Here is a 20,672-nt window from a genome sequence, read left to right as displayed (position 1 = left end):
ACAAGTCTATGACGAATGAATAGTAACAAACATATTTCTTTGTTATGAGAGTATATCGACCAACGCAAAGCTGTAGGTTCTTTCTCGTTGTGTTTCTAGTCGGAACCCAGAGAACTCTGAAGGAATGAACTGCAACTCACCACTATGTCCCGACCCACCTTTGGGAACCAGTGTAACTTCATGTATTTTTGGGGGGGGAATTCACTTTCAGCTCACACTCTCCTTTCCACACTTTCTCTCTCTTTTTCTCTCTCTTTCTCTCCTGTTTTCTGCTTGAGAGCAGAGTAGGCGAAAGGGATAGGTCCTGACATCTCCTGTATGACCTGGAGGCATGTTAAGCTGAGCTGGGTTGTTTTGGTGTGTGTGCGTGCGTGTGCGCGTGCACGTGTGTGTGCGTGTGTGTGCGCTTGTGTGTGCGTGTGTGTGTGTGTGTGTGTGCGTGCGTGTGTGTGTGTGTGTGTGTGTGTGCGTGTGTGTGTGTGTGTGTGTGTGTGTGTGTGTGTGTGTGTGTGTGTGTGTGCGCGTGTGTGTGTGTGCGTGTGTGTGCGTGTGTGTGTGTGTGTGCGTGTGTGTGCGTGTGTGTGTGTGTGTGTGTGTGTGTGTGTGTGCAGTCTTTTAGCAAGTCTGCTGAAGCACTTATATCCAACCACACAATGTGGGTACATTCTTAAAGATGGAATGAGTTTTCCTCTCCAATAAATCATTTCATGTGTAAATACTGTAGTTTTTCCGGAACACATTGAACAAGTTGACCTAGCTGGATAAAATGGATTCACTATTTTGTCTTTCTGTGCAAATGCCTTGTCAATTTTTTGAGCCTAAACATTCTTTTTTTTTTATGCTCATTACTATTCTTCTCTTTTCTTTTCTCTTTTCCTTGTCAACTTTTGTCAACTTTTGAGTCTAAACATTCTTTTTTTAAACATTTTCATTACTATTCTTCTCTTTTCTCTTTTCTTTCTCCCTCTCTATCTCTCCTCCTCTGGAATGTGAAGTGTGGAAGGCTCCTCCCCTGTGTTTAGTGAAGAGAGGGAGAGGGGGATAGAGGGAGAGGAGAGGAGAGGGGATAAGAGAAGAATGCCTACGGAGAAGCGAGAGGGAGAGGAACAGACGGGAGCCAGGAGGTGTGCTGTGTAGCTGCTTCTGAGACTCCAGACTCCTGCATGCATCTGCGGTTCCTTTCCTTGGTCTCTGCCAGGAGGCTGCTTAAAAACCCTGAGCCCACAGCTATATCTTCCTCCTCTCCTCTCTCTGACACACCAGCAAACAGGAATAGGTTCTATACACATCTGCACACCAAAGTTTTCACCACAGCCTTCTACGAACCAAAACGTTCTACACACCAAAGATTTCAACAATATTTTCTTCAGTCTCCTGGCTCTTAGAGACTCTTCAAGCTCTTAGAGACTCTTCAAGACAGACTGACTCCGGCTGAGACGTCTTCTAAACCTGTGGACTGTTGGATGTCTGTCTATTGTCTGTCTATTGTTGTTGCTTGTCTAACTCATGCAGGTCATCTGTTAGCTGACTACTTTGACTGGTCTGTGTGAGAGGCTGTGGGTGGCCTGAGGATTTTGTGCGTCACTAAAACATTAGTTGGCCTATTTGGTCTGCAACCTTGCCTTTGTTTCGTTGGTACAACCCAGAGTGACTGAGGCATCTTCTCCTGCACGGCAGATAAGGCCTTTTTAGAGCTGGGGTCAGGTTGCACTGTGAGTCCTGGTTCTGAGTGTAGGAAGAAGATGAGGGGTGCAGGGTTGAGTTTGTGGGTGTCTCTGGTCCTGTGCTGCTGGGTTCTGGGCTGGGCTGGAGGTGTAGAGGGACAGGACACTGCACGTGTCCAGACACAGGTGAGACAGACTGGACCTGTGGCACGTGGGAGAGAGGTGGAGAAAAACAGGGAGGAGGTTATGATGGACGACCCTGGCGTGGAGGTGGAGGAGAGCAAACCAAAGAAGAAGAAATCTCCAGAGGAGGTCGAGGAAGGTAAGAGTTGGCTCCTTCAGTTCTTCTTCTTCTCCTTCTTCTTCTTTTTTTGTCCTCTTTCTCTCCTTGACTGTATCTTCCTGGTGGTCCATCAACCAGCAATCCCTGTAACAACCTCTTGGGAACAAACTTACCAAAGACTTGGCCCAGTTTCCCCCTTGTTGCGTCTTGTTCACAAACATGCGTGGAGACAGAGGCATTGGCAGAGATGATCCTGGTCCAGTAGAGCTCCCAGCGGAATGATTCCCACACACTCCTCTCTGAAACACGTGTGCATGGAGCCAACCAACGTGGTGTGTCTCATCCAAACCCAACACGCCTGATGCTGTCGGCTCTGAGAGAGGAGGGTAACGGAGCACTTTTCTATAATGTTGTTTCTCTATAGTTTAGATATGTAATAATACTACTGAACAATGTGTGGGAGCCCGAGTCGTTCCTTGAGCCTCTTACTGTCAAAAATTACTCACAATTTCTCACAGGCAGTGGGAAACATCCCAGTTCAGCAGTGTGCATGTGTGTGTGTGCCTGTGCGTGTGCTTGTGTGTGTGTGTGTGTGTGTGTGTGCGTGTGTGTGTGTGTGTGTGTGTGTGTGTGTGTGTGCGCTTGCATGTGTAGATGGCAAACACCTCTGGTCTGTCTCATGGTAGAAGCGGGGTGGTAAGGGGTACGTGGTGGTAAGGGGTAGAAGCAGGGTGGTGAGGGGTGGTTCAGTGGGTTTCCTTTCCATCCCTTCATCATCCTTCATTTTATAACCCTTCTCTCTATACCTTCCTCTTTACGCCCCCCCCGCCCCCCTCCCCCCTCCATCCTCTCTACACTCTCCATTGCGTGGGGAAAACACACAGTTAGTTATCTGTCAACAATATGTTTTCAGTGAGACTGTTGATGTCTAGACTCCGTAGTGCAGTAGTCTTTATTATCCACAAAGGATCTCCGAAGACCAATTTTCTAAGAGGCATGCATACATATATATACAGTTTACTTAAAAAGTTTTACAAGTTTGTGTTGTAGTGGGAAAGTGGGGAAGACTCCCTACTGTGGATTTAACCGGTTAGTAACCATGTGGTGTTTGGCTGATGCAGAGTTGTGCTCACTCTCAGCCTGAAGAAAGTGTATGTTTCCGGTTTTCGAGGATACAGTATTTTCAACCTAACTTCCGTTTCCGCTGAGAAACGGATCTGGGTACTCCGCTCAGGTGTTTTTTCACGCTTCCTACAATAGGTTAGGTTGTGAGTAAGTGTGTTGTTGCGTGTGTGTCTGCATGCATGCCTGTGTGCGTATGTGTTGCTAACACTACAGTAATTCAGGGAGGGAGAGGGTTACTGTCATATACACTTACTTAGCGGTCTGACAGCATTTTCGTGGCAGAACCAACACATCTTGGGTTTCACACTTTACATCATTTATCTGAGAGAAAATATTGCATTGAATTGAATACATTATAACATCTTTCTGCATACCCAGGCCATCAATTTCCAGAATACTTTTGTGTAAAATACAAAAACATTTTCACAGTAAGGAGAGAGAATTTATGACTGGGCCCAGTTATAACAATGGAATTGATGTTTAATGTGTGCACTATTACATTTTCCACTGCAAAGCCACAACTCTACTAGTTCTTTCCAAGTCCATTCCGGGCGGTTAGAATTAGGCTACATTTCTTTTTTTAAAGGCTGAGTTTGCAGAACCGGGAACCACTGAGGGATCTTTCATTTGGTTGTGCTGCAGGGAGATACAATTATGAACAAAAACTGCTTGATTTATGCATTTAACTTGCATGATTCACAGTGCCAAAGACGTCTCACAGGGATCCAGGACTGCTTCCTCGTTTTTACCTTCAGATATCAACGTATCAACGTATCTTCATGGGGGGGAAAAACAGCGTTCTTCAGGCTTGAGTTCTCACTTATTCATTGGTTAACAGCACTTGAGGAAAATCCTTACCTACCAATAAAATGTGAGTGGAAAAGGTGAGTAGACAGAGACAGAGCAGACAGCTTCCTGGGCAGTGTGTTTAGCTGGCCTGTGTGTGTGTGTGTGTGAGGATGTTGACATTTACATTTCAGACAGCTAGGTAATGCTGCGATCATGGAACCATAACAGAGCTGCAGGAGCAGGTCTACTGAAGTCTACCGGGGAGAAAACAAGCACTTCTTTGTCTGTTACAGTCCTGTGTCTGTCTGCTAGTCTGGGGATAGTTATGCTACTGCTCTGTCTGTTACAGTCCTGTCTTCTAGTCTGAGGGCAATTGCATGGATGGCAATGGTTGACTAGTCTCTTTCCACAGCTGCAGTGTCTCTGAGTATGGCAAGTCTCTGAACACTTTTGATTACAAACTAGTTTAAAAAAAAAAGTTTGTTAACCATAAGTAAACTGCTTTTAAATCATTATATGAAATAGTAGTATTCCACAATACTTTCCTGGGTGAGCACTGTAGCTCTACAACTCAACTTCTTGCTTGGTGCGGGGACTGAAGTGTAAATGATTACACCGTTAATGAAGCATTGGACAGCTGTCGACACTCAGAGAGTTGAAGGATCGTCAACACGATGGGTTTGAGCTTGGCCAGCTGGCTGCCTGGCCTGCAAACCAAAACAAAGCAGTGACCTGGCTGACCCTGTCTGTCCGTACAAGGGCTCAGCATCATTGCTGAACCCTTGAACCCTGTGGGAGAGGGAGAATGTGTTCAGGCCTGTCCTTCAGGAAATAGGAAAGAGAAGAGAGGGAAAGAGAGGGCAAATGGATATCTGTGGAGAGATTTCTCTCTCTCTCTCTCTCTCTCTCTCTCTCTCTCTCTCTCTCTCTCTCTCTCTCTCTCTCTCTCTCTCTCTCTCTCTCTCTCTCTCTCTCTCTCTCTCTCTCTCTCTCTCTCTCTCTCTCTCTCTCTCTCTCTCTCTCTCTCTCTCTCTCTCTCTCTCTCTCTCTCTCTCTCTCTCTCTCTCTCTCTCTCTCTCTCTCTCTCTCTCTCTCTCTCTCTCTCTCTCTCTCTCTCTCTCTCTCTCTCTCTCTCTCTCTCTCTCTCTCTCTCTCTCTCTCTCTCTCTCTCTCTCTCTCTCTCTCTCTCTCTCTCTCTCTCTCTCTCTCTCTCTCTCTCTCTCTCTCTCTCTCTCTCTCTCTGTAGTTAGTGGTCCCGTCTTCTGTTCCAACCTTTTAGTCTCTTTCTCTAATTTTCTGGATGGAGCTAGGGTGTAGTAATGGTGGTGGTCATTTTTTATTAAATGTTTTTCTCACACTCTCTCTATCTCTCTTCAGCCAGGGCAAAGAAAGCTGCAGAGAGGGAGGCCAAAGCCAAGAAGCAGAAAGCCCCCAAGGCACCGAAAGCCACCAAGGCACCCAAGAAGCCCAAGGCTACCAAGGCACCGAAAGCCACCAAGGCACCCAAGAAGCCCAAGGCTACCAAGGCACCTAAAGCCACCAAGGCACTCAAGGTCACCAAGCCCAAAGCTACGAAGGCCTCCAAGACGACTGGAAGGAAGGACGAGGTGGTGGAGCCAGTGGCCAAAAGGCCCACTCTGGAGGAAGAGGAGGAGAAACTGCTGATTGAGCTGGGCTGGGATAGATGTACTTATACAGAGGCTTTAATAATAATGTTACAGATGTATATTTGATTTATACAGGGCTTTTCTAAGGACTCCTAAATGCTTTACAATATTAAATGAGTCTTTTAGTGGGCTGTAGGTTTCAGTAGACAATATAGTCTTTTAATGTTGGTTTGTGACTGAGTAGAACGGTTGGTGACTTAACAGAACTGTCTCTGCAGTGATTCCACCTGTGACTCCCAAGGAGCCCCAAGAGCCAGGCCAGGGTAAGAGATGGTTTGATATCAGACAATGGGATCACACATGAGAAATCAGCTTATCTCTGTGCTATGAGCTGGTTCTTTTCACGCGAGACCTTTGAAAACGGCAGGTCACGTTCATGTAACATTTCAGTGTAATCTCATTCATTTGCAATGTGCAGGTGTTGTAGCCAATAGTTCTCTGTTGATTCTGCGTTGGGGTTTGTGTGTGTGTGTTGTTTCTGCCCAGTAGACAGGAGACCCTCGGGGCCCACACCACCCTCTGCTGGCTCCAAGACCCTGACAAAGCATGACCAAGATTACTGGGATGCCAAGCGTGCGTCTGACATGACTCAACAGTCACTTTCAATCCAATCTTCTCTGTTTTGACGCATGAGTTCAGTTTGGCAGAGATTATGATCATACGTCATCTATGAGAAATTGAAAAAAAAAGCAAGACACTAATATTGTCAAAGCCTAATGTTCATGACAGTTGAGAGGAAACACTTTCATGTAGAGAAAACTGTTGTTGTTCAGCCCTCTAAGACATCTAAACGTCTGTTTACAGCTGACAGAGAGAGGACCACCACTGAGGTCATTATGTATGTACCAGGTAACAGCCAATCCCGTCACATAACAAATTACAGTACTAGTTTCAATCGTTTATTTTGCATCTATTTAACACGCACACAAATAAATGTATTTTTCTTTCAGAGGAAACCACCGTACCGCCCATGCCCTGGTACGAAGAGTATGATTATGCAGATTGTAGGTACACCACCTGCCTGTCTGGTTATTTATCATGCTCTGTAAGAGCACTCCCCTCTGTAACGTCCAACCTCTGCTCTCTCCACAGTGGCAGCTAAGAAGCTAGAGGAGGAGGCAGAGAAAGCTCGCAAGGAGAAGGAGGAGAAAGGTCTGAATCCCTTTGAATCTTTCTGCCAGGAAGAACCCTGTAGCTCTGTCCCTTTTAGGACACCCTTATGTGTTAATTCCTCACTTAGGCGACTGGGCTGTTTATGGGACACGGTATGTTATATCCTGTGGATTGTGACGGTGTCAATATCGGGGAGTGGAAGGAGAGAAGAGTCCATCGCCATGTGGCTGTTGGAGAGAGAATGGGGTGGATTGAGAAAGAGAGAAAGGGGGAGAGGAAGGGAGAGCGATAAGGAAAAGAATGGGGTTTATCAAAACAGCTGCTGTCACGTGTTGGCGCCCTGGGCCTCAGTATCAGTGAGACAGACAAGGGGGGGAGGGATGAAGAGAGGGAAGAAGGGAGGGAGGGTAGGAGGGGGGTTGGGGTTCATTTTGAGTATGTGCAGAGCAGGCGGAGAGATTTCAAGTGTACATTTGATGATGTAAAGTGGAGTTAAATTCACCACTCGGTGTAGGCCTATCAGGATAGTTTCATAGAGTAAACTGAGCCATCTGTTTTTGAGAATATGCAGGGAGGGTTATTGGAGGGTAATGGAATGGCAGTAACTGCGCAGTGCTATACCGGCAGCACATATGAGAGGACAGTATTTGATGCTTGCTGAGCTGGAGAGTAATGGCGGTGTCTTGCACCACAGTGGAGCGGCTGAGGAAGATGTGGGAAGAGGAAGAGGAGGAGAGGCTGAGGCAGATCCCGTTACACGCCGAGTCCAAGAGTAAGAAAATCACCTCAATACCGGTTTTCATAATCATATTCACCAATGATCAGCTTCAACTTTACTTGAACCCCTAACCCTATACTCCCAAACCTCCCCTACAGTAAATGTCTCAGTCACAGTCTTTGATATGTGAGTGTTTATCTGTCGCAGTTAGATACTGTTGGAATGCTGGCCTGTTTTTCTTCTGTTTCCTGTAATAAACTTGTTTTCTCCCCAATCAGCCTTCTGGTCCGGCCAGAAATAGATGTTTACTGTACAGTCAGACTAGGAGACGACTAGCCTGTTCTCTCTTTATCTCACCGTCCCTTTCTCTTCCAAGTACCAGATCTGAGACTCGTGTTATGGCCTCCGAGACCTCATAAAAAGGAAAAAGAATGCTATGAGAAAGCAAAAAGTTTTGCAGCACTTGAAAACAACCATTCCCTTATAGCCTTTTCCGAATTTTAAAAAAGCATTGTGTGTGGTTGTGGGTGAGTGTGCGTGTGTGCGTGTGTTTGTGTAAGATGTGGTCAGTATTGGACTGTGTTTTTAGCCTGTTGCTCTTGACGACTACAGACCAAAACATTTAGCATGGCTGACTGAACTGTTTTGGTGTGTGTCCCATTAGTTTTCAGTTGTTTTGTTTTCCCAGAATGCCCTCCTCTAGGCCTGGAGTCCCATCGTGTTGATGATGACCAGCTGCTGGCCTCGTCTCAGTCTCACCACGGCTTCTCAGCTCAGAGAGGCAGGCTCAACATGCAGGTACACAGAGTACACTATAGTGTAGAGATACACAGTACTACACCATAGTATTGCCTTGTCTCAGTCTCACCACGGTTTCTCTGCTTAGAGGGGCAGGCTCCACATGCAGGTACACACTGTATTGTATAACATATTCTACATAACATACACATCATAGTACTGCAGATATACTTAGAATACTACATACTGGATACCAAATAAAATAAAATGTTATTGGTCACATACACATATTTAGCAGATGTTCCTAGCTCCAACAGTGCAGTGGTATCTAACAATTTACAACAATACACACACATCTAAAAGTAAAAGAATGGAATTAAGAAATATATAAATGTTAGATTGAGCAATGTTGGAGTGACATTGACTAGAATACAGTAGAATAGAATACAGTATATACTTATGAGATTAATAAAGCAGTATGTAAACATGATTAAAGTGACTAGTGTTCCATTATTAAAGTGGCCATGTCTATGTATATAGAGCAGCAGCCTCGAAGATGCAGGGTTGAGTAACCGGCTAGTGATGGCTATTTAACTGTCTGATGGCCTTGAGATAGAAGCTGTTTTTCAGTCTCTCTGTCCCTGCTTTGATGCACCAGTACTGACCTTGCCTTAAAGATAATAGCGGGGTGAACAGGCTGTGGCTCGGGTGGTTGATGTCCTTGATGATATTTTTGGTCTTCCTGTGCTGTAGGTGTCCTGGGGGTCAGGCAGTGTGCCCCCGGTGATGCGCCGCATCACCCTCTGGAGATCCCAGTGGTTGTGGGTGGTACAGTTGCCGTGCCAACTGTACCACCCACAACCATTGCCGTTGAAGATGCGCTTTTGCGCCTTCTTCACCACACTGTCTGTGTGGGTAGTCCATTACAGATTGTCAGTGATGTGTACGCGGAGGAACTTGAAGCTTTCCACCTTCTCCACTTCGGTCCCATCGATGTGGATAGGGGCTTGCTCCCTCTACTGTTTCCATTGTTGGTAATCAGGCCTATTGCTGTTGTGTATTCTACAAACCTGATGATTGAGTTGGAGGTGTGCGTGGCCAAGCAGTCATGGGTGAACAGGGAGTACAGGAGGGGGCTGAGCACGCACCCTTGTGGGGCCCCTGTGATGAGGATCAGCAAAGTGGAGGTGTTGTTTCCTACCTTCACTACCCGAGGGTGGTCCGTCAGGAAGTCCTGGACCCAGTTGCACAAGGCGGGTGCAGACCCAGGGCCCCGAGCTTAATGATGAGCTTGGAGGGTAATGTGGTGTTGAAGGCTGCGCTATAGTCAATGAACAGCATTCTTACGTAGGTATTCCTGTTGTCCAAATGGGATAGAGCAGTGTGATGGCGATTGCATTGTCTGTGGATCTATTGTGTCGAATTGAAGTGGGTCTAGGGTGTCATGTAAGGTAGAAATTATATGATCATTAACTAGCCTCTCAAAGCACTTCATGATGACAGAAGTGAGTGTAGTCATTTCGTTCAGTGACCTTTGCTTTCTTGGGTACAGGAACAATGGTGGCCATCTTGAATCATGTGTGGACAGCAGACTGGGATAGGGGGAGATTGAATATATCCTTAAACACTCCAGCCAGCTGGTCTGCTCAAGCTCTGAGAACGTGATTAGGGATGCCGTCTCGGCCGGCAGCCTTGCGAGGGTTAACACGCTTAAATGTCTTACTCACATCGGCCACGGAGATCGAGAGCCCACAGTCCTTGGGTGCAGGCTGCGTCGGTGGCACTGTGCTATCCTCAAAGCGGGTGAAAAGGGGGTTTAGCTTGTCTGAGAGCAAGACGGTGTCTGCGACGTGGCTGGTTTTCCCTTTGTAGTCTGTGGTTGTCTGTAGACCCTCCCATACGTATCCTGTCTGAGCCATTGAAATGTGACTCCACTTTGTCTCTGTACTGACGTTTTGCCTGTTTGATTGCCTTACGGAGGGAATAATTACACTGTTTGTATTAAACCATATTATCAGTCACCTTGCCATTGTTTAATGCGATAGTTCATGCTTTCAGTTTTGTGCAAATGCTGCCATCTATCCATGTTTTCTGCTTTGGGTAGATTTGAATAGTCACAGTGGGAACAACATCCCCTATAGACTTCCTGATGAACTCACTCACCGTGTCCGTGTATACGTCAATGTTATTCTCAGAGGCTACCCGGAACATATCCCAGTCCGCGTGATCAAAACAATCTTGAAGCATGGATTCTGATTGGTCAGACCAGCGCTGAATAGACCTTAGCACGGGTACTTCCTATTTGAGTTTCTGCCTATAGGAAGGAAGGAGTAAAATGGAGTTCGGATCTGATTTGCTGAAGGGAGGGCAGGGGAGGGCCTTGTAGGCATTTCGAAAGGGGGAGTGTTTTACCAGAGCGAGTACTACAGCAAAAGTGTTGATAGAACTTTGGTAGTGTTTTCCTAAAATGTTCTTTGTTAAAATCCCCAGCTACAATAAATGCAGCCTCAGGATATGTGGTTTCCAGTTTGCATTATGTCCAGTGTAGGTCCTTGAGGGCTGTCATGGTATCGGCTGGAGGGGAATATACACGGCAGTGACTATAACCAAAGAGAATTCTCTTGGGAGGGAATACGGTCTGCATTTGATTGTGAGGTATTCTAGGTCGGGTGAACAAAAGGACTTGAGTTGCTGTATGTTATCACAATCACACCATGAGTAGTTAAAATAATCATGAAACATACAGCACCACCCTTGTTCTTCCCGAAGAGTTCTTTATTCCTGTCTGTACGATGTACTGAGAACCCAGCTGGCTGTATGAATGGGAACAGTATATTCCGAGAGAGCCATGATTCCGTGAAAGAGAGTATGTCACAGTCCCTGATGTCTCTCTGGAAGGAGATCCTCGCCCTGAGCTCGTTTACTTTATTGTCCAGAGACGGAACATTAGCACGTAATATACTTGGAAGTGGTGGATGGTGTGCACGCCTCCTGAGTCGGACTAGAAGTCCACTCCGAATACTTGTTCTCTGCTGGCTGCGTCTTGGAGCAGCCTCTGGGATAAGTTCAATTGCCCTGGGGGGTACGAACAAAGGATCCAATTTGGTAAAGTCATATTCCTGGTCGTATGTTGCTGATGAGTTACCATCGCTCTGATATCTGAAAGTTATTTCCGGCTGTATGCAAAAACACAAAAAAACGCTCTGGGCTAAAAATGTAAGAAATAACACAAAATACTAAGTATTGCAAATTTTCTTAGGAGCTAGAAGCAGAGCTGCCATGTCTGTCGGCACCATCTTGCCACCATTGTACTGGAAAATGGGTTCCCCCTCTAGAGACAGGTTCCTCTCAAGGTTCATTCCTACCTAGGGAGCTTTTCCTTCCAACTATTTCCTCAGATCTTAAGAGGATGCTGCATGATTGACCAGTTGAAGGGATAATTTTGTCTCCCCAGAGTTCCGGTGATGACGACGGTGTGTACGGGGGTGCGTGGTGCGCAGAGCCAGAGGAGAATAACCACTGGTTTGAGGTGGACGCTCGCAGAGAGGTGGAGTTCACTGGAGTCATTGTACAGGGCAGGAATTCAGACACAGTGTAAGTCCTGCTGTCCGGGGTCACTGCCCTGGGGTCACTGCACTGTTCACACAGCCAGGGCCAGTTGGAATCCCCATTAGCCTGGACAATTGATTTGAAATGAACAACACGTGAAATGAATACAAACCAAACACCATTCACATCAATGTTTTTTTTATCCATTAGATAAGCAGAATGCTGCAAAAATGATTTATAGGGAAAAAGTAATAGGAAATTGAATATTTCCTGTGGAATCAACTGGCACTTTGAATGTTAAAGATTACACAATGTTGGCTATTCATATGACTTATAAAGTCTCTTTCTCTCTCTCTCTCTCTTCCTGTATTTCAGGGAAGATTTTGTGTCCACGTTCCACGTGTCCTTCAGTAACGACAGTCGTGATTGGACGGTGCTCCATGATGGCTATGCGGAGTGGGTGAGTAACCTCTTAAGATTGGTTAGTGCAGCTGCCAATTTATTATCCAATTTATCTCTCAACTTTCCTCCTCTCTAATCTTTCCCCTCTCCATCCCTCCAGTTGTTCTATGGCAATGTGGATAGGGACACTCCAGTGATGGTGCAGTTCGATTGGCCAATTGTGGCACGTTACATCCGTATCCTTCCCCAGAGCTGGAACGGTAGCTTGTGTCTCAGAGCTGAGGTCATGGCCTGCCAACTGCCAAGTGAGTACAGCACAATGCATAACCCCATCACCTCAGTGAAAACATCCCCTCCAAAAACTCCAGAACCTCATCACGTCCCTAACTCCATCACCTCATGACCTATAAAAGGATCATAATCACGCCCACAACCATCCCCGTTACTCTCCCATATGAATTCCACCACATACTTCCAATGTTGTTCCTCCCTTCACTCCCCGCAGGCAGCTTCCGTAGTGAGAATGAGGTCCACCCCACAGACGACCTGGACTACAGACACCACAACTATAAGGACATGAGACAGGTGAGTCTTTAAGGAGAGTGGGGCACAGGTGGGTATGTCAGGTGAGATAGCCACTGTCCCTCTCATCTCTCCCTCATCCCTCTCCTCTCTCTATCCTCCTCTCCCACTCTCTCCTCCTGCTCCATCTCCCCCTCCGTCACCTCCACCTAACACATCACTCTCCTCTCTCCCTCCATCTTCCCATCTCTCCCTCGATCACTCCCACATCCCTCTCCTCCCTCTCTCTCTCCATCCCAGATGATGAAGGTGATAAATGAGGAGTGTCCTAACATCACAAGGATCTATAACATTGGGAAGAGTTCTGCTGGCCTGAAGATGTACGCCATGGAGATCTCTGACAACCCCGGGGAACACCAGACAGGTGTGTGTGTGAGTGTGAGTAATTGGTGAGCCATACAGCAACGGACCGCGCACACATACTAAGTGATCACAAAACACTGTCACATAAAGACATCTTACTCAACAGGTGAGCCGGAGTTTCGCTACACAGCGGGTCTCCATGGCAATGAGGCGCTGGGGCGGGAGCTGCTCCTCCTGCTGATGCAATTCATGTGTAAGGAGTACAATGACGACAACCCACGAGTGCGCCGCCTGGTGGAGGGTGTGAGAATACACCTGGTTCCCTCACTCAACCCAGACGCCTACGAACTGGCTTACGAGATGGTGAGGGACCTGGGCTCATTCCAGAAAGATGCTCCAACAAGGGATATATATGTTTTAATTGATGAAACAGGAACCAATGTAACATTACATAATGTTCTTTCCATATCCTATTTCTCTCCCCCCTGGTCCCAAACTGCCTGCTATCTTTGCAATAATCTCTCCAATAGAGATGGCATTTTCTCACCTCTCCTCTCTCATTTCCAGGGCTCTGAGATGGGGAACTGGGGTCTGGGCCACTGGACGGAGGAGGGATACGATATCTTCCAGAACTTCCCGGACCTCAACAGTGTTCTGTGGGGGGCAGAGGACAGGGGCTGGGTCCCACGCATTGTACCCAATCACCACATCCCACTCCCAGAGAACTTCCTCAATGGCTCTGTGAGTGTTTGGGCTCGAGACGTTGTTGTTTCTGTTATTGATGTTGTACTGTTCAATTTCCAATTACACTAGTCTCTATTTTCTCTCTCGCTTTGTCTCACTCTTTCTCTCTCGCAATTTCCAATTATACTACAGTTTGAATTTCTGAAGTGACATCTCTATTTTCTCTCTCTCTCTCTTTTTGTAGGTTGCCCTGGAGACCAAAGCTGTCATTAACTGGATGGAGCGGACCCCATTTGTGTTGGGAGCCAATTTGCAGGGGGGAGAAAAAGTAGTGGCATACCCGTTTGATATGCAGCGGCCTCCAAGGGCTGCAGGGGTGGGTTTCGGTTGTGACTGAAATAAGACAAAGCAGGAAAAGTAGTATCCTATATCGGGAATCTTTATCTCGGGAATTTCAGACATACCCATAGATTTATATCTGCACAGGGACCCAAGAGAATAGGATCCCATTTCCAGCCCTGCTATCTTCTATTACATTAACATAATCTGATTCCTGTGTCTTTCAACAGACGTTGGGGTCTCGGCGTGGGTCTCGGCCCGGTATGGACCATGAGATGAACGAGGAGACGTGGGCCCGGATGCAGCGTCAGAACGGGGACGCGCTACGGGAGACGGCAGACGACACCATGTTCCGCTGGTTGGCCATGTCGTACGCCCACAGCCACTTGACCATGACGGAGACCCAGCGGGGCTCCTGCCACACCGACGACATCTCTGGGGGACAGGGCATCATCAACAGGGCCAGCTGGAAGCCTGTGGTGGGGAGTGAGTGTCAATGGGGACGGGGAAAGATGTGAAGAGTGGAGGAGAGGCGAGAGAAGAGAGGAGTATGAAGGAAGGGCGCAGGAGAGAGATAGGGAGAAAAAGGGAGAAAAAAAGGAGAGAGAGTATCAAGGCTCAGGAGAACACCCCGATGCAGTCAGTTGAGGTAACAAAAGTTTATTACAAAAACAGTGGGGCAGGCAAATGACAGGTCCAAAAGGTACAGAACAGGGTGGTGTGAAAAGGTACAGAACATCAGGCTGGCTCAGGGCAGGCAGAATGGTCAAAACCGGGAAAACAGGAACTAGAGCAAGACAGGAGCACGGGGAAAACGCTGGTATGCTTGACGAAACAAAACAAACTGGTAACAGACAAACAGAGAACACAGGTATAAATACACTGGGGATAATGGGGAAGATGTGCCACACCTGGAGGTGGGTGGAGACAAGCACAAACACGGGTAAAACAGATCAGGGTGTGACAGAGAGAGGAAGAAATAAGTATGAAGAATCAGGTTAAAGAGAGATAGAGAGAATCAGACAGTGTTAAGAAACATCTCATGTTTTATACTTCCCTCATGATTTAAACCCCCAGGTATGAATGACTTCAGCTACCTGCACACTAACTGCTTTGAGCTGTCCGTCTTCTTGGGCTGTGACAAGTTTCCGCACGAGAGTGAGCTGCCTTTGGAGTGGGAGAACAACCGAGAGGCACTACTGTCCTTCATAGAACAGGTCAGAATACACACTACAAAGACAACATCAATTAATGTTTAAGATTATCTTGTTTTTTAATGTATTTTACTGTGCCTTTTTTTACTTTGTTATTTTATAAACATTTGGTATTTTATTAGGATCCCCATTAGCTGTTGCAAAAGCAGCAGCTACTCTTCCTGGGGTCCACACAAAACATCAAACATAATTACAGAACATCATTAGACAAAACAGCTCAAGGACAGAACTACATACATTTAAAAACGGCACATGTAGCCTACATATCAATGCATACACACACACTATCTAGGTCAAATAGGGGAGAGGCGTTGTGCTGCGAGGTGTTACCTTTTCTGTTTTTTGAAACCAGGTTTGCTGTTTATTTGAGCCATATGAGATGGAAGAAAGTTCCATGCAATAAGGTCTCTATATAATACTGTACATTTTTTGAATTCGTTCTGGATTTGGGGACTGTGAAAAGACCCCTGGTGGCATGTCTGGTGGGATAAGTGTGTGTGTGTCAGAGCTGTGTGTACGTTGACTATGCAAACAATTTGGGATTTTCAACACATTGTTTCTTATAAAAAGAAGGGACGCAGTCAGTCTCTCCTCAACTCTTAACCAAGAGAGACTGGCATGCATAGTATTTATATCAGCCCTCTGATTACAATTAAGAGCAAAACGTGCCGCTCTGTTCTGGACCAGCTGCAGCTTAACTAGGTCTTTCCTTGCAGCACTGGACCACACGACTGGACAATAATCAAGATTAGACAAAACTAGAGCCTGCAGAACTTGCTTTTTGGAGTGTGGTGTCAGAAAAGCAGAGCATCTTTTTATTACAGACAGACCTCTCCCCATCTTTGCAACCATTGAATCTATATGTTTTGACCATGACAGTTTACAATCTAAGGTAACGCCAAGTAATTCAGTCTCTTCAACAGCCACACCATTCATTACCAAATTCAGCTGAGGTCTAGCACTTAAAGAATGATTTGTACCTAATACAATGCTCTTAGTTTTAGAGATGTTCAGGACCAGTTTATTACAGGCCACCCCTTCCAAAACAGACTGCAACTTTTTGTTAAGGGTTTCAGTGACTTCATTTGCTGTGGTTGCTGATGCATATATGGTTGAATCATCAGCATACATGGACACGCTTTGTTTAATGCCAGTGGCAGGTCATTGGTAAAAATAGAAAAGAGTAGAGGGCCTAGAGAGCTGCCCTGCGGTATCCCACACTTTACATGTTTGACAGAGACGCTTCCAATTAAAGAAAATCCTTTGAGTTCTATTAGATAGATAGCTCTGATATCCACGATATGGTGGCAGAGGTTGAAAGGCCATAGCACTTAAGTTTGTTCAACAACAGGTTATGGTCAATAATATCAAAGGCTGCACTGAAGTCTAACAGCACAGCACCCACAATCTTCTTATTATCAATTTCTTTCAACCAATCATCACTCATTTGTGTCAGTGCAGTACATGTTGAGTGCCCATCTCAAAAAGCAAGCTGAAAGTCTGTTGTTAATTTGTTTACAGAGAAATAGCATTGTATTTGGTCAAACACAATTTTTTCCAAGTTTGCTAAGAGCTGGCAGCAAGCTGATAGGTCTGCTGTTAGAACCAGTAAAGGCCGAATTACCACTCTTGGGTAGCAAAATTACTTTGGCTTCCCCCAAGGCCCGAGGACAAAGACTTTCCTTTAGGCTCAGATTCAAAATATGACAGATAGGAGTGGCTATAGAGTCAGCCAGCATCCTCAGTAGCTGTCAATGCCAGGAGGTTTGTCATTATTGATCAATAAAAAAAATCTACCTTTCCCTCACTAACTTTACAAAATTCAAACTTGCACTGCTTTTCTTTCATTATTAGTTTTTTATGCATAAATATAATTGCTCAGTTTGTCGTGGGCATTTCCTGCCTAAGTTTGCCCACTTTGCCAATTAAATAATCACTAAAATAATTGGCAACATCAAATGGTTTTGTGATGAATAAGCCATCTGATTCGATGAAAGACGGAGTTGAATTTGTCTTTCTGCCCATCATTTCATTTAAAGTACTCCAAAGTTTTTTTTCCATCGTTCTTTATATCGTTGATCTTGGCTTCATAATACAGTTTCTTCTTTTTGTTGAGTTGAGTCACATTATTTCTCAATTTGCAGTAAGCCAGCCAGACTTATTAGCCACTCCTTTTGCCCATCTCTTTCAACCATACAGTTGTTCAATTCCTCATCAATCAATGGAGTCTTAACAGTTCTAACAATCAGTTTCTTTACAGGTGGATGTTTATCAATAATTGGAAGAAGCAATTTCATAAATTCATCAAGTGCAGCATCTGGATGCTCCTCATTAATCACATCAGACCAACAAATATTTGTAACATCATCCACGAGTCACAGCAATATCTTTTGTATGATCTCTTATACACAATTTTAGGCCCAGCTGTTGGAACTTTGTCTTTCCTGTATATAGCCACTATATTGTGATCACTACATCCAATGGGTACGGATATAGCTTTAGAACAAAGTTCTACAGCATTAGTAAAAATAGGGGTTGATACATGTGGATGATCTTGTTCCTGTAGTGTTTGTATACACCCTGGTAGGTTGATGAATAACCTGAACCAGATTACAGGCACTGGTTACAGTAAGAAGCTTCCACTTGAGAGGACAGCTTGATGAAAACCAGTTAATATTCAGGTCCCCAAGAAAGTAAGGGTGGCAGGTGGCCTAGTGGTTACGAGTGTTGGGCCAATAACCGAAAGGTTGCTGGATCAAATCCCTGAGCTGACAAGGTAAAAATATGTTGTTTTGCCCCTGAGCAAGGCAGTAACCCACTGGTGCTGAAGACGTGGATGTTGATTAGGGCAGCGCCCCGCACCTTTAATTCAGAGGGGTTGGTTTAAATGCAGAAGATACATTTCAGTTGAAGTCATTTAGTTGTACAACTGACCAGAAATCCCCCTTTCCCTATATGCCACTGAGTAAATGCTGTACTTGATTGAATTGTGCCCAGTGATGTCATCTGAGCGTTGAGCCCTGATAGAGGTTCTGTTTCCTGTGCCAGGTGCATCGTGGGATAAAGGGTATAGTGAGGGACATGGAGGGCAATCCTCTGGCCAACGCCACCATCTCTGTGGAAGGCATCAAGCACGACGTCAAGACTGGTAAACCTGCATTTACACACACAGCATATCGCAGAGGAAGACCAAAGACAAATGTACATGGCAGTTCCTTCCAAAATGATATGACATTTCTGATCCTCTCTTTCTGGTCTTCTCTCCCCTCTCCCTCTCCCCCCGTCCCCCCCCCCCCCCCCCCGTCCGTCCGTAGCTGCAGCCGGAGACTACTGGCGGTTGTTGAACCCTGGGGAGTACCGTGTGATGGCCCGCGCCGAAGGCCACACTCCCCAGACCCGGCTGTGCATGGTGGGCTACGACTCCGGGGCCACCCCCTGCAGCTTCACCCTGGCCAAGTCCAACTGGGATCGCATCAAGCAGATCATGGACCTCCACGGCAAGAGGCCAATACGGCTTGTCACCAAGGCACCACCCCAGGCAGGAAGTGACATCAGTGGTGGAGCCGTTGGCAGCATGAACACCACAAAGACGGACACCAGTGGCAGGGCAGCCGACTCACAGAATGCTAAGAACCTCCGCCGCTTACGGCTGATGCGCCTGCGCCAGCTGCGCCTGCGGAGACTCAGGGCAAACCTCTCCACCACCACGACTGTTGCCACCACGACCACCACACCGGCCCCCACGACGACGGCGGAGCTGGTGACCGAGAGCACTACTTCCTGGTATGACTCATGGTTCCCTGTGGAGAGTTCGTACACAGAGCCCACGCAGGCCGAGATCCTCACGGAAATCCAGGAGTCAGAGCCCACACAGGACTACATCTTTGATTACAAGTTTGATGATTACTAAATTGAATTGCTTAAAGTAACAAATTACAGTTTGTAAATACACAATCATAGCTAAAAGGCATTATTCAAATTGTGGGAAATAAAAAACACATTTAATTCCGTCTCGTGCTGAAAGACAATATTGTAACTGCATTTTTTGTAGCACTTTTTATATTAAAAGAATAATACTTCTTTGGTGCTCTTCTATTAATGTCTCATGATGGTTTTACATTTATTCTGATATATTTTTGTGACGCACACACATTGATCAGAGAATAGGGCACAGTCTTTCTGTGCAGATGAGGGAGTCAAAGGCATGCTAACGGTATTATTTACTCAGGCAAGCCTACTCTGAGGTATCTAGCCTTGCTATTATGTTACGGGTCAATTTGACCCATTTCCACTTTTTGAGTCGTCTAAAATACCAGTTAACCTCTCTTTTTCGCCATGAAATTAAATGACTTATCCTCATTTAGGGTCATGAACCTTCACTTCAAAATGTGGACACACTGATGTGTTGTGGAATGTCTGTCTAGATTGTGTATAAAAACATGATGTCGGAGGTAATTTTGAACAGGAGGCTTTCATGTGTCTAGATAAATCCAAAATAAACAAGTGTCTTTGATGTATTTTGTTTTGACTGGTTCTGGTTGTACTTTTATAATTATGTTTGGGCGAAAAGGAGCTTTCCCCAAGCTTCTCCTTCTCAGTGCGAGAGCAGCAGATCTCTGACACAGACGGTCAAAAATGAGCTCCGAAAGATGTTCAGTCCATGAAGCCTTATCACAAATTCTGGACTGTGACAGTCAAATAGAAGAAGAGGTTTCGGAGACGGAGGACATTTCAGAGATGGAGGACAATGCTGTCGATGATCCAGACTGAATTTTTCTTTGGTGAAGAGGATTCCGAGATGATATCTTCCATACCATCCCCTCCATCAGATGAGAGAGAGAGAGAGCGCAACAGCCATCATCCAGAGAAAGGACATAGAAGTCTAAAGATGGTAATACTGAATGGTCACCGTCACCACAACGAAGTCAAGGTAGACTGTCAGCTTCCAATGTAATCAGAGTTGATCCAGGGCCTACACGATTTGCTGTCACTCGAGTCCATGATGCTCTTTTTTACCCCAAGCAATAGAGAAGATTGTACTGGACATGACCAACTTGGGGGGGAGCCGTGTGTTTCAAGAGAACTGGAAGCCACTGGATCGGATTGACTTGCAGGCGGACATTGGATTGCTGATATTAGCTGGAGTGTACAAGTCAAATGGAGAAGCGAAGGGCCAACCTGTGGGATGAAGAAAATGGAAAGCCAATATTCCGGGCAGAACTCCACATCATTTCTCTGGTGATTCGCTTTGATACCCATGATACTAGACCCGGGCGACGTGAGAGACAAACTAGCTGCAATCAGAGATGTATGGGATAAATGGGTGGACATGTTACTGTACAATCCTGGTCCTCACGTTAAGGTGGATGAACGATTTGTTCCATTCTCCCACGCGCCACAGGTCCAGTCTGTCTCACCTGTGTCTGGACACGTGCAGTGTCCTGTCCCTCTACACCTCCAGCCCAGAACCCAGCAGCACAGGACCAGACACCCACAAACTCA

At 45.9% G+C, this 20,672-nt stretch overlaps 1 protein-coding gene across 1 annotated transcript; it reads left to right on the top strand.

Moving 5' to 3' along the window:
* Positions 1-1,066: 1,066 nt before the first annotated feature.
* Positions 1,067-19,683, top strand: LOC109880097 (inactive carboxypeptidase-like protein X2). Its single transcript, XM_020472339.2, has 21 exons — positions 1,067-1,986; positions 5,239-5,547; positions 5,747-5,791; positions 6,018-6,101; positions 6,333-6,377; positions 6,479-6,532; positions 6,621-6,680; positions 7,336-7,413; positions 8,048-8,157; positions 11,552-11,691; positions 12,022-12,106; positions 12,209-12,353; positions 12,554-12,633; positions 12,871-12,994; positions 13,100-13,296; positions 13,501-13,674; positions 13,862-13,993; positions 14,187-14,442; positions 15,034-15,173; positions 18,219-18,318; positions 18,485-19,683. The coding sequence occupies exons 1-21, from the start codon at positions 1,743-1,745 to the stop codon at positions 19,078-19,080; spliced, it is 3,198 nt and encodes a 1,065-aa protein (XP_020327928.2). The 5' UTR covers positions 1,067-1,742; the 3' UTR covers positions 19,081-19,683.
* The last annotated feature ends 989 nt before the right edge of the window (positions 19,684-20,672 follow it).

The sequence above is a fragment of the Oncorhynchus kisutch genome, linkage group LG29, assembly GCF_002021735.2.
Source record: "Oncorhynchus kisutch isolate 150728-3 linkage group LG29, Okis_V2, whole genome shotgun sequence".
NCBI lineage: Eukaryota > Metazoa > Chordata > Actinopteri > Salmoniformes > Salmonidae > Oncorhynchus > Oncorhynchus kisutch.
The sequence above is the reverse complement of the archived record's forward strand: the minus strand, read 5'-3'. Positions and strand labels throughout refer to the sequence as shown.